Source organism: Pollicipes pollicipes, unplaced genomic scaffold (assembly GCF_011947565.3).
Source record: "Pollicipes pollicipes isolate AB1234 unplaced genomic scaffold, Ppol_2.1 Scaffold_4002;HRSCAF=4701_pilon_pilon_pilon, whole genome shotgun sequence".
Taxonomy (NCBI): Eukaryota; Metazoa; Arthropoda; class Thecostraca; order Pollicipedomorpha; family Pollicipedidae; genus Pollicipes; species Pollicipes pollicipes.
The window spans coordinates 18,907,284-18,921,108 of NW_023596420.1; the positions used below are offsets into that span (position 1 = coordinate 18,907,284).

Sequence of the window (13,825 nt, forward strand, 5' to 3'; positions counted from 1 at the left end):
AGCGCCCCAGTTGGCTTTATTCTTGCACGTGCAGCAAGGCCATATTTCTCTCTGAGATAAAAGTGACTAGAATGGAGTGAAGACACGCAACACACGGTCACAACAGCGAATACGAATCACAGTTCATAACCACCTCGACATGCGCGCCAGTCGTTATTAGCGGTTGAGCCATGGACCAAGCGTCACTTAACTACACGTAAAGTATGCTCGACCGTTACTGTATCACAATTTACAGGTTTTTTCAGCCGAGTATTGAATACAGCTGCTTTTTAGAGTTGACGTACGGGCTGAAACATGGCATCATCCGCTTGCGAAAGAAACCATACGAAAGTCTGGCGCAGAATCAGCACAAAGGCACATAAGCGGGGTTAAAAGCATTGGTATCCAGAACCACGACTTATCAGCTTGCTTTTGTAGCCCCAATCCCCATGTTCTATTGAGTGAAAGCACTGTGGCTTGAGGCGACAACCACAAAACGCATGCGTGACGTAGCGTGCTCGGGTGGGTCAGAGACATCCTCCACCTCAGGGGAGGTGTGGCAGTCATTTTCGCTCAACTGACCTCTCTTGGGAGAGCATACGCTACCATAAGAGCTTCCGCAAGCATTGCTTTGGTCGTAGCGTGCCTGATAAGCCCGTTGGGCCAGAACAGAATCGTGCATCAAGTTCCTTTATGAAACCCCGGTCATCCCCTCTGCCGTGTGTGCCAGAGCGCGGTGCATATCCCGCCGAAGCCACAGGTTATCACGGTAGTCCCGGCCTGCGCTCAGAGCATGACTTCCATCAGCTCGCGGTGGCTTTTTTCCTTCATATCCACTTCACGGACGTGCCCCTTGTCACCGGCTATGGTCGTCACCAGCACGTGGTTTTTGGCCCAGCTAACGGACTGGAGGTGCGTCGTTGGCGGCACCTCAAAGCTGTAACTCCAGTCCACTGCGATAGATGTCGTCCAACGGTCTAGCTTGATAGCACTGTGAATGTACCATTCATCATAAACAAGTGTCTATGAAAGCAAGCGAACGTTGCAACATGCAGTAGAAATAAGGGCTTACTTGATGGAAGCGGGGCAGTGATCGAAATTTAGGAGAGGTTTCAACCAGGCTCATAAATTTGTTCCACCCTGACCACTCACTCAAAAAGCTCCAATACATGAAGGGTATTGGAATTCTTACTGTCCTGGACATGGACATTGCATGCAGCTTCACAACTTAATCATTTCCTAACATTCGCCCGTGAGGTTCACAGAGGCCCTGTAAGCCGCGTCCTCGTCGTTGGCTCTATCGACGCTTGAGCCGGCGCCGGTGACGACACTGGGCCTGCGCTCGTCGCTCGGGACCACTGGCTCACCTCTGCACGCTGCGAACGGCTGTGAGCAGGGCGGTGCCGGCTCGGTTGACGGCTACGGCTGCGACAGGGCCGTGCTGGGACACGTCCACCACCTGCGACATGATCGGACCCTTCCACACTAGCAGGCGGCCGTCGTTTGTGCCCGTGTAGGAGGCGTGATCCTGAGGAGCGTGACAGAACACCTTAAAGGACGGCATGATCGGACCCCTCCACACCAGCAGGCGGCCGTCGTTTGTGCCCGTGTAGGAGGCGTGATCCTGCGGGGCGTGGCGGAACACCTTAGAGGACGACATGATCGGACCCCTCCACACCAGCAGGCGGCCGTCGTTTGTGCCCGTGTAGGAGGCGTGATCCTGAGGAGCGTGGCAGAACACCTTAAAGGACGGCATGATCGGACCCCTCCACACCAGCAGGCGGCCGTCGTTTGTGCCCGTGTAGGAGGCGTGATCCTGCGGGGCGTGGCGGAACACCTTAGAGGACGACATGATCGGACCCCTCCACACCAGCAGGCGGCCGTCGTTTGTGCCTGTGTAGGAGGCGTGATCCTGAGGAGCGTGACAGAACACCTTAAAGGACGGCATGATCGGACCCCTCCACACCAGCAGGCGGCCGTCGTTTGTGCCCGTGTAGGAGGCGTGACCCTGAGGAGCGTGACAGAACACCTTAAAGGACGACATGATCGGACCCCTCCACACCAGCAGGCGGCCGTCGTTTGTGCCCGTGTAGGAGGCGTGATCCTGAGGAGCGTGACAGAACACCTTAAAGGACGGCATGATCGGACCCCTCCACACCAGCAGGCGGCCGTCGTTTGTGCCCGTGTAGGAGGCGTGACCCTGAGGAGCGTGACAGAACACCTTAAAGGACGGCATGATCGGACCCCTCCACACCAGCAGGCGGCCGTCGTTTGTGCCCGTGTAGGAGGCGTGATCCTGCGGGGCGTGGCGGAACACCTTAGAGGACGACATGATCGGACCCCTCCACACCAGCAGGCGGCCGTCGTTTGTGCCCGTGTAGGAGGCGTGATCCTGAGGAGCGTGACAGAACACATCAGAGGACGGCATGCCTGCTATTTTGTGTCTTATTCAGGGGCTCGATTGTAACAGCACGACTATGACAGAAGCAAGACAAGGAGTCTGGACTGTGCGTTCTGCGAGGCCGCAAAACACGCAGTTTCGTATTCCCTTCATACTGCTTGCTGCTACAGTCGGCATCACCGTCTATTCTCGAGCAACTGTAGGTAGATGCTACCTGTTCATCTTTTGAGCAGTAACTGGCAACGCTATAGATAAGGTAACGAGGTGTACGCATAAGCAGTGAGGTGACGCTGCGCCCCCAAATATCAGTGGTTGTTATCGGCCGAGGCCCCTGCGCACGCACTGGTCCGCAAGCCACGCAGAGGAACCGGCGGTCCGAGCCCTTCTTCTTCCTCGGGATGTATCCCTTCTGCAGCTGAATGTGAGCCCCGACGATCTTGCCGAACAGAACCTGCGAAAAGGATGACGTGTCGGAGCCGAGTCGATCTTCTCGCTTGGTCGTATGCTATTCTGGACGATCTAATCGCGTTTTGGCTGAGCCCCACGATCACAATTTTGACATGTTAGGCTATGACATGTGTGCCTGTTGTGTGGTGGTGACGCCACCTCGGAAAACGAGACGGCCCTTCCAGGCAGCCACTTAGACACATTCATTGTAAACAAACCGGCTTAAAAATTATTCTTAAGATGTCTTCCCTTGAATAATAATCACACATGCATGACGCCGGATGGTCCCCAAGCGTGCTGTGTGATCCGTGTGGACGCCTCGCTACCTGTTTGGCGCAGATGACAGTCATCTTGAGGTCGTCTGACGGGGAGAACGCGGCGTCCAGCAAGGTGCCGTTCACCTCCGTCTGGGCCAGCTGTATGGCTGGCGACAGAGCGAGCTGGTTAGCCGGCGCAGCTCACCGGCGACGCCCGGCATCTCGCAGCAATCGGATACAGGATATGAATGCACAGGGAACGTGCACAATGTACATCCAACATGTCCCGTTTAAAGCACATATGCCACTGTGCAGCAAACTTTGATCAGTTATGGTGCAAGGCAGACAAATGATTTTGAAGGGAATGCTTAGCATTTGAAGATATTGAAGCAACCATCAGATACGATGAAATAAACTCACACATATATTGGTATGCTTTGAAGTGGAAAGGTTGATAAAGGCAACGCAACCTCTCTGTTTCGGTGAATATGCACCTCAATACGTCGTTATTTGATCACCTCAATGTACCGCACACAACACTGATTGAGAGCCATTTGCAGGCCGTTATATATGGAAATCGTGCTCAAGAAAACTGCACATGAACGACTCGACAATCATAGTTTTCTTGATCTTGATCGCCGCACGACGAATGGAATGGCAGGATTTTAATCACGTTATTATGGCGTCATGGGATGCTGGGTTGCCTTGAAATAGTGTCGCCAAAACACTCTGTGCAAGTTCGCCTAAAAGCATAAAAACTAACGGGGTTTAGGTCTCAACAAGGACAGGGCTGTGAACTACACCGAATAATCTTCAAGATGTCTATTCCGGTTCAAAACCCCATGCAAACATGGAGCGCTCCCTTTAACATTGAGGGTTAAACTAGACCAACTCATTTCAAATCATCATCAGTGTGCATACGTTGAGATAGAGCCGCAGACAATGGCAAAACTCACCCTTCTTCCAGTTCCACACGCGTAGGATGTACTGGCCCGGCTTGTGAACGCAGCAGAGCAGGAACCGGCCGCTCGGGGAGAAACGCATATTGAACATCTCCTCATCAGATGAGGTGGGCGTCTGAAAAGTCATATCTTTGATCACCGCTCAACCCTGGGGTGCAATCTTACACCAAGAGATCACTATCATTGAAAGTTTTAGGCATAGGCTTATTTACTGCATCCACATGCTATTCTTGATATAAATTTTGTGATACAAGGTAGAAGTTAAGAAGGGTGTGTTTCACAATACACTGCCAACTATAGAACGCAATAGGGCTTCTTCGTTCAACAGCCTTGCATAAATAGTGGCATCTTTTGGGGTGTGTTAGTCTTCCGGTTGCTTCTTCACTGTTACAGTTTTACAAAGGGGGATTCAGGGATTTTACCAACAAGCGTGCAGTTTCTAACATCGTGTATTAGGCGATCCGCCTACCCTCGACTTTGTATCGTAGATATAATCGAAGAGTGTACATGGAGTACCCCGTAAGATCTCGGTAACAAGGAACGCAATACAATGTCACATATAATGATAAGTCTTAAAGTTAACATTCAGTATTTGGCCGGTTTCATCCAAAGTTGAGATGTTTTATGCACCAAACGTCGAAATCTGACAGCATGAAGGTCTATCATAATACTGTGGAGCTGCCCTGTCGTAGAGAAAGTTTTAATATATCTTTGAACCTTCGAGCCAGCATGGAGTCAAAGCCAGCAAAACCAGGGCAACTGAAGGTATTCCAGTGCTCAGCAAAGGTGTAAAATCACCATCAGCATGGCGATGGTGCCGGCCGCAGCTGCAATGTCGATGACGGTGATGGAAACGCTGTTGCCCGTCTCGCCCACGGCCAGCAGCCGCGAGTTCTCTTCCGAAACGGTAGCACAGCTCAGTACCGGCGCATCTTGCTGAATGCCCAACACCTGAGTACCTGGAATGCGGACAAAGGCTCTCAGATGGTGCAAAGTGCCCTTTGAGTTCGAATTCAATCTGCAGGCTGGTATGAGAAAAAGCAGCTTTCTTCCACCCTCGGGATTTGTCGACGCCTCACGTTTAAGATAAATCTAAGGCTGAATTTGATTTCCTCTACCGCGAAAAAGACAAAAAATCTTGCCAGCCAGGGCGGCTGAATACCTGGCAGAATACAAACCGGGGGTTGGCATCACTCGGGGATGCCATCCAATATGCGGGCCTCCTTTAGGCTCTGTCCCGTTGTGAAAACCACGTGTGCGTTTCAGGCCCCATCCCAGCCATCACCATGCTCTCCCTCATACCTCAGGCCTGCTCCAAGCCTTACTGCCTGGCGTGCGCCTTTCGTCGCGCTCCAGCAATTGGTATACGCAGGTGTAAACTGGTTTCTAGTACTTGGAGAGGAACGATCAATATATTGGGCTTTCGGGAAGGGCTCACATTAAGATGAAGGTGACTGCGCAAATGCTGAGCGAGAGGAAGTGGGAGCGTGCACGAAGAGGGGTCAATGGGGACAGAGAAAGGTGGAATGACGCGACTGTTTCAAGATTTTTTATACACTTGTTACGCTGAGGAATCATTTACAGCTACGGCCTAATATAAGACAACTCTAACATGATTTAATGAGCCGAAGGTACCAGACATTCCAGGCTTAAGGTTAATGATTTCGCACAACTTGGACAATGAAATGGCATGCTTCAACTTGATACGAAGAAACTATTGTGGATCCTAGCCGTCTCTGTTGCCCTCTACATACAGAGGCTGAACAGTTCGTTCGTGTATTCTCTAGTTTTGAGCTACACGCCCACGAAGATATGTAGGCTATTTCGTGCATACTATTTCAAGGTCACTAAGGCATGCATGACGCCTTAGAAGCGTCATTTGAATTTTGCCGCCCCACTGGCTATACGGCGGCCAAAGCCAAGAAGAACACGATTGTCAAGTAGAATAGATCTGGCGTTCGTGAGCATGGCTTCCAGATCAAATGGACTTCAGCCAACGTTTCAATCAACGTTGTGCGCACAGTGGAAGTTTCAAAGACGAATCACATTTTGTGCTTAATAATACAAGGAGCTGGAGATCAGGTATAACAAGAGTTGTAATCGAATAACTTGAGAAAGCGCCATAATTGGGTATGTGAATGGAAGTGCACACCTTAAAATCACGGGGAAAATACGCAAAAAACGCCACGAGAATGGGTCAAAACACGATATTATAACTACCTGGTTGTTTGGTTCAGCAAACGCCTCCAGCGCCGCCACGGCTATCTCTCGGGAGATTGAAGTACTACAAGTGCTTGCTTGAGCCAGTTTAATTTCGCGCCGCCAGTTTGGAAGACCTTTGGCGTCATGACGTATCGGTTTATGACGTATCGCTCCATATACGCTCCATGACGTATCAAACGATAGCGTATTGAGGACCATATTTACTTACTAGAAAAACTATTGACTTGAGCAGCTCTTTGAACTTGAAGTATGCCAAGAGTTGTAAGCGAGCTTAGGTCAGCATATCTGATGTTTTCTTCAATATCTTCAGATGTAGAATATTCCCTTTAATATGTGACCATAGGCAGCACCGCCTTGCATGGCAAAACTCCACCCAAGCTGTTCGAAATAAATTTTGATCGTCAAAAGGGATCATTAACGTTTCCAAGAGGTCCATAGTAAGAGCCCTATCTGACGGGCCTCGGATTTTACTGGCCGATCCCGGGCTCCAACTTTACGGCACACTTGCATGCAGGCGTGAGGCTCGTTTACAGGCCAACAGGGTCACGCACAATGTTGAACCGGTTTTGACAGCAACTAAGGTGTCCCTTAATAACCAGGTGGTCTTTGAGCGAATAAATGGGCCCCGTATAGCTAAAAGGACCGCGAGAATCCAAAGGGTGCTGCGGATATAAACGGTTCTGAGCGCCTAAAAAGGACCCGGGCGTACCGTGGAACCCTGAGAACCCAGAGGGTCCTGCGGATATAAACGATCTTGAGCGCCTAAAAAGGACCTAGGCGTACCGTGAGACCCTGAGAACCCAGAAGTCGCTTTAATGGTAAGAGGGCTCTTTGCCAGTCAGGGCGACCTGTTAGTAGCCTGACAAGCCCCGAGTAGCTAAAAGGTCACTGAGTGGCCATAAGGACATGGGGCAGACAAGAGCCATGAGTGATTTCTAAGAGCCCTAGCGTCTAGAGGGCCCTGGAGCGATCGAAGGGCCCATGAGAGGCCAGAAGGGCTTTTGGACGCAAGGGGTTTCTCGATACCCCCTCCTCCCCAAAAACAAGCATCCAAAAAATTGTGGAAATATATCTTGGCCCTAGTGAAATGAACAGGTCAGCTAGCAACTGTCCAACGAGGGTTGATCCAAGCCTGGGGCAGTGATGACGCAGCAATGCGCGGCACGGCCTCACAGCGGACGACACGATGTGGGTGGTGGGCTCAGTGGCACGGCCTCACAGCGGACGACACGATGTGGGTGGTGGGCTCAGGGTGCTCAGGGTGATGTGGGTGGTGGGCTCAGGGTCCGCGCAACAAGCTACGCTTAGCAGGTACGCCGAACTCAAATCCGCCATGCAGACCATTCAGAATATTTTGTCATGACCAGCATCCAGTGCAATCGGCTCAGGGTGCGTTAGGTTACCCCAATCACTTGTCATTAAAACAGGTCTCTGTGTTGTTAATAAAAATATGTGTAATGCAATAACTGTCACACACAAGTGAAGTACATTCAAGCTTGTTGTTAACTTCTCCTCAGCTTGCTAGTTCTTTCTGAACAGCATATCTAAACCTTTGCCTGATGTGATAAGGGAGGTAAACTAATGGAACTTTTGATTAATCGTTTCATTAATGGAACCCTACATTATAAACATAGGCTTAAACATATAAAACTCCACACCATTGTATTCAAAATTAAACGATGGATACACATTTATGTGCCATGTCGCTACATAGCATCTTTCATGCACAAGAGCATGCAAAGTTGAAAAAGCTGGTTTTCAGGAAAACTTGACCTTTGACTTGGTCTAATGGGCCCAATTTGCGGCTGAAAACTTGTCACCTATCACAAGATTGCGTTGAGAATAATACGCTGTGTTTTCGAGACACTATGTTTCTTGGCTTAAAAACGGCAGGACATCACACACGCCATATGAGTCTGCCTTATGAAAACAGGCGAATCATGGTTAAGGCTACACGTTTTTGGCTCCCATCATTTTTTTACGTATGCTGTTGTAAAAAATGGTAAAATCATCAAGTACACCAAAATGACACATTTTATTTGAAAACCCCATGCATTGGTATCACCAATGCAGCACACCAACATAGCCCTCTATTCAATTATATTCTGGGCACCTACACTACCCTAACGCTGGTTTGGGCCACCTCAATACTGCCCTCATATTTCTAGGTGGAAAGCACCAAAAACAAACAAATGAGGAGCAGCTGACAATAACTTAAAGCCTATCTGTGCTGGGCTTTACTCACTGAAGAGGGCCACCATGCTGCTCAACTAAATATTTTTGCTAATAAATGACAAACAATCCGAGAAAAATTTACCTGTATCAAAAACAAAGGAGACCACTGGTGCAATACGGTGATTCAATTTGACCCCTGATTTGAAGATCTGTAAGGCTGGTAGCCATGCTTCATCAGCAGCAAAACTAAAACGGTATAAAGTGTCACCTCAGAGCCATTCCCACCTCCTGGCATTCATTTCAACAAGGAGTTTCATTAGCCTCCAACACTGAAACCACGTATATTTTCCAAAGAAGAAGGCTGGGTACTTGCGCCCGCTATGGTAGGATAACAACCTTTCTTGTTCCTTGAAAAGGCACAAAATCACAGAACAACTTCTGCCTCGATCGGATGATCTCGCCGACTTACTGTGAATTGCAATGTCTCTCGCCGCTCAGGACAGGATACGGAGTCGCGGTATCACCAATGAACTCAACAAGGCCAAAAATTCACCCTTGATAGGTATTGATGAAACTGCGAAGGCAATGCGCTTGCGAGGTCGCCGGGCGTTGAAGGTCGCCGTCCAGCTCATAGCAGTCGCATCGCAACGATTGAAACATGCTCTTGAGGCCTCATGAATCGCCATATCTAGGCAATTTTCTGCACTTTGTACGGTCTAATTTGGAACTTCGGTGACTGTGGACTCGGGGCTTAAGATTCGGGAGTAGGCTGGTAAAAACGAGTAATCGGCCGGTGCGCCGGGCCATAGACCGGACCATAGGCAATACACTGACATGTCACCGATCTGTCATCGAGCCGAGTGACTAACTAAACATCATAGGATATTTTTGTCACCGGGTTGCAATGAAACATAAAAATGTACCATGGTTTCGTAGGGTACGGTAAAGGATCTGTGTAGAAAGGGTTGCTGATGCTATGTAAAGAAGTGTGTGACCATACAGGCCTCGTGTTAGATTCAGCAATGACCACTCTAATATTTTGTGGTGGCTGTCATCAACATTCTCAGTCCAAAGCATTTTGGCACCAAGCGTTACGTGAAAATATAATTTTTTGTCGCCAATCTTATCCACCAAGTTAGTGCGCTTGACATCTATGGGGAATCCTTTGAAATTCTTCAGTGATATAGACAATATATCTAAGACAGCCGCACATGAGGTAATCCCGTTCAGTGCTCGCCTTCCTTGATGTTGTAACCGACGATGCTGGTGCGGGTGACGACGGTGTAGATCTCGCCGTTCTGCATGTAGAGCCCGGTCACCTTGTCGCCGGCCACGTGCGGCGGTCGGGGAGTAACTCCATGCTCCCCTAGTCCGTCCGGCGTGGCCGCCCCAACCATGGCGGCCACCTCTGACCGACACGGAAACTACGGTAAGCACGACATGCTTCGGGGGTGGCGCATGCGCAGAATACATTGAGCACCTAGCATTTTACACGATGGATGACGCCTACCAGCTATCGCTGTCTTGTTTCAAGCTTGAGCCTCACACTAAGGCGCCCACAAAGACGATGCGTGGCTGGAACCGGAAAAAGCTTTCTTGGTGGAATGTTTGTGGACGCTGAGCCGTGCCTCAGGATGGCGCTGCTCAGCGCGGTGGCCGACGCTGAGTTTTGTTTACCTCTGGGGAGCCGTCCGCTTACCGAGGTCGTGGACGGTGAGCTCGTCTCCGGAGTCGGGATCTAGGGGGTTGGTGTAGCCGGGCACGTACTCGGAGGTCTGCACACGCTCCCACACGAGCACACTGCAGTCGGCCCCGCCCACCGACACTAGGTATTGGCCGTCGTACGTCCAGCGTACGTTGGTCACGTGACTGCTGTGTCCCATGTACTTGCGGAACCGACACCACTTTTCCTGGAAGCAAACAGCTCAGTACACGTACAGAGTATCCAAGTACCTTCAATCCTATTGTATCGCGGCCAGCAACCAGCGTCACTGGTGTAAAGGACGAGTAACGTAGGCCGAATCACTTAGAACTACAGCAACGAGGACCACAACGCACCACCACATTACCACAGCCGGTGCCACATCACCTGGACTATATCACCCAATGTCACCCCGGACTACATCATCCCAGGCAACATCGCTTCGGACCACATCACCCCGGACCACGTCAAAGGTCAAAGGTCAAAGACGTCACACGCCCTGGCCGTGGCCGCACCTGCGCCGGGTACCGGAACAGCTTGATGAGGCCGCCGTCATCGCAGGCTGTGGCCACCACGGCCTGGTCGGGACTGCGGTCGAGCGCGTTGATGTCAGTCAGGTCGTCCTCTGGCGCCCAGACGCCGGCCACGCGCGGCCCCAGCACGCCCGTCTCTGTGTGCCAGTCGAGCAGCGGCTCCACCGAACTGGAGATCAGCTGACGCCGGCCGCCCGGGCATTCGTAGTAGAGCAGCTCGCCGGCACCTGGCCGGGCAGTCAGGGTATAGGGCGGCCCATGAACAAGTGACCGGGCACTCGGGGTATAGCGCAGCTCATCGACAACAAAACAAGCACCCATACAGGAGCAGTCCTTTGGAACGGGACGAGCCACTCTTGTCATATGAGCCTGCATTTCACAGTATATGACAGAACATGTTGGCTATAAATCTTACGGATAACAGGTTATTTTCAGGACAACTGAAGCGGGACTCGGGTTTCAACTGTGCCTGTTATTGCTAAACTAATGGATGCGACGTCTGCCTCATGCGAGGCGGAGCATATTAACTGGCACCCAAACACAGACCGCATTTATCCGATCCTCACCTACACTTAACCTACTCAAACAGGACCAGTGCCTCTCTGCCTAGGCCTAGTCCGGGCGAGGCTGTGGCTGACCTGAGTTGCTCCTGATGAGTCGGCCGTCGGCCAGCCAGTCCACGTGCGAGATGTAGCTGGAGGCGTCCTTGCAGACGGACACGCGGCGCAGCTGGCCCTGCTCGGTCCAGTGGTACAGGTCAACCACGTCGTCATGGGAGGCGGCCGCCAGGAAGCCGTGGCCACGCACCGCACCCGGCGAGAACTTCACGTCCGATATCTCCGAGTCGCGGTGGTGGACCGAGGCGGCGCGCAGCAGCGAGTCGGCCGAGTACAGGCTAACGCTCCCTGTAGAGGGCAGGGGAGGTCAGCAGCAGGTCGACAGTACACAGATACCTCCTACGAGGACTCCTTGTGGAGGTCAGAGGTCAATAGCAGGTCAGCAGTGCACAGACACCTCCTACGGGGGCTTCCTGGGGAGGGCAGGGGAGGTCAGCAGCAGGTCAGCAGTACCCAGACACCTCCTGCGGAGACACCCTGTGGAGGTCAGAGGGGATCGGCCGAATCCATGCATGCGTCAGCAGTGTCCATGCTGACGAGCCTAGAAGTCATACAAGGTCGGCCGATGAGGAAGAAAACGCATTCTGATGCCTACAGAAACAAGTCCGACGTGTCGTAAGCAATATGGCACGCCAATGACAGCTTGCTTTACATGCCAGGCTATGCCTGCATAGATATAAGTACTACGGCTCGTTATCGGTAAGCTTTCTCCGGATACCTCCAGCATAGCTAAGTGTAACAGCGAATGCACCGCAGAGGCGGTTCATTCGCAGCCAGTCTCAGCCTGCTCCAGGCTGTCACAGCATGTCCCAGCTCGTGCGAGCCTGGCCGGGGTATCTCAACCAGCCCCACCCTCCGCTGTGCCCGTCAGCTCAACGCAGGCCCGCCCGCCGCCCGACCCACCGTCCAGAAAGCCGACGGCCAGGCAGGAGCCGTCCGAGCTGTAGGCCACGCTCCGGGCCGACTTGCGCAGGTGCGCCACGTGCACGTGCGGCCCGTTGCCCCTGTTCCAGAGCCGCAGCGTGCGGTCGTCGCTGACGGTGGCGAACTCGAGCGTGCTCGGGTGGGTGGCCAGACCCCATAATTCGCCCCGGCTGTGGCCCTGCCGCGGCATCCACACCAACGTCAGACGGGCACAAAAGGCAGCCAGCTGCTTCAATCAGTCAGACGGCTGTACAGAGGGATGGATGTGCTTTCGGTGTGAGCATATTACAATGTTCGCAGAGCTGATTGTTTATGTAACGCCGTTTTTGCGGTTCGTTGCTGTCTGTACTTGAACAGGGTATGACCTTTTGATTTCAGCTGTTAGATTTCTGATGCAAATACACATAAAATTGATCACAGTACATCCTTCGCATTAAATAATCTGAAAAAGTTTTGAGCCGGGCATGCACAGGCAAGGGCGCGTCAAATCTGTTTATGTATGATACGGATGTTCTTATGGAATATCTAAGAAAGTAGGAAATGCTATTAAGATTCATTAAAACAATCCTGATCGTGGTGTTAAACAAGTGAACCAGTTATAACTGACCTTGATCCTTGGCACTCACCGACATAAGTACGCAGATGGAGCCATCCTGGGCGATCTCTACAATTTCTCCCTTTTGCGTGCCAGCCACGATGCGACCTTCACCCATTGCGCATGCGCGAATGGAAGGATGGTCGGCGCTCAATGTGACTTCGCTGCCCGTGACGTATGCGTTACTGATGGGATAAATCTTCAGGCAACGGGAGAATTCCTGGTCCCATAAGCAGATGTAGCCATCTTGTCCACCCGTTAGATAGCCCTGAAATAGGCTGAGATGTCTTCTGACATGTTTTTTTACGACAAATGACGTTTTTGGTGACCATTAGTGCACATTCTGCCTTTCTATAAAAGACAATTCAATATAACAGTTGAAGAATACTCTGTGGACGTCACGCAGCGTTTAAATTATTCAAAGCCGTTATTTCAAGTAACTTGCTATGGTGAGCTATGACATAACCAAAGAACAATATGAATTCACATGCACAAAAGAAAGCTGTGCATATAGTGTTAGTTGTGATTGCTCCCTGCTAGTCCGTACGTCTTGTAGAGGAGTGATGCAGTAGAGAGGTCCACGGTGGGCTTTCAGCGTCCTGCTGACCCTGCCGTTCTCCCAGACGTACACGGTGCCGGATGCGCCGCCGCTGAAGCTTACTCCGTCCTCCGAGCACGTGCAGCACAACATGGTGTCCTGGTTATCTGGGCAAGAGGTCGGATAGATGTGTCACGCGTCGTACAGCACAGTTGTCCTGGTCAGAGGACCATTGCAGTGGTCAACTGTCGCACAGCACACCACGGCATCCTGGTTATCTTGGCGAGAGGTGTTTACCTCAACACCCATCAGATAGCACGCCACCCGGTTCCGGCCATCTAAGCAGGAGGCATATTTGGTCTAGTCATTATGTGTTAGTGATATATATATATATATATATATATATATATACATATATATATGTACGTATATATATATATAAGCATATTATTTACGAATATGTATACATTTT

At 51.1% G+C, this 13,825-nt stretch overlaps 1 protein-coding gene across 1 annotated transcript in view; it reads right to left on the reverse strand.

The window, feature by feature from the left end:
• Positions 1-13,825, reverse strand: part of LOC119094199 (echinoderm microtubule-associated protein-like 5) — a 23,912-nt gene continuing 10,087 nt past the window's right edge. Inside the window, exons 8-20 of the mRNA XM_037217275.1 lie at positions 13,363-13,520; positions 12,847-13,083; positions 12,200-12,398; positions 11,318-11,584; positions 10,662-10,906; positions 10,144-10,354; positions 9,682-9,852; positions 4,845-5,005; positions 4,041-4,161; positions 3,154-3,251; positions 2,724-2,831; positions 1,347-1,507; positions 1-970 (exon numbers count right to left, since the gene is read on the reverse strand). Coding sequence (XP_037073170.1) covers positions 766-970; positions 1,347-1,507; positions 2,724-2,831; positions 3,154-3,251; positions 4,041-4,161; positions 4,845-5,005; positions 9,682-9,852; positions 10,144-10,354; positions 10,662-10,906; positions 11,318-11,584; positions 12,200-12,398; positions 12,847-13,083; positions 13,363-13,520 — 2,342 coding nt within the window. The 3' untranslated portion in view covers positions 1-765. The remainder of the gene's footprint in view (positions 971-1,346; positions 1,508-2,723; positions 2,832-3,153; positions 3,252-4,040; positions 4,162-4,844; positions 5,006-9,681; positions 9,853-10,143; positions 10,355-10,661; positions 10,907-11,317; positions 11,585-12,199; positions 12,399-12,846; positions 13,084-13,362; positions 13,521-13,825) is intronic.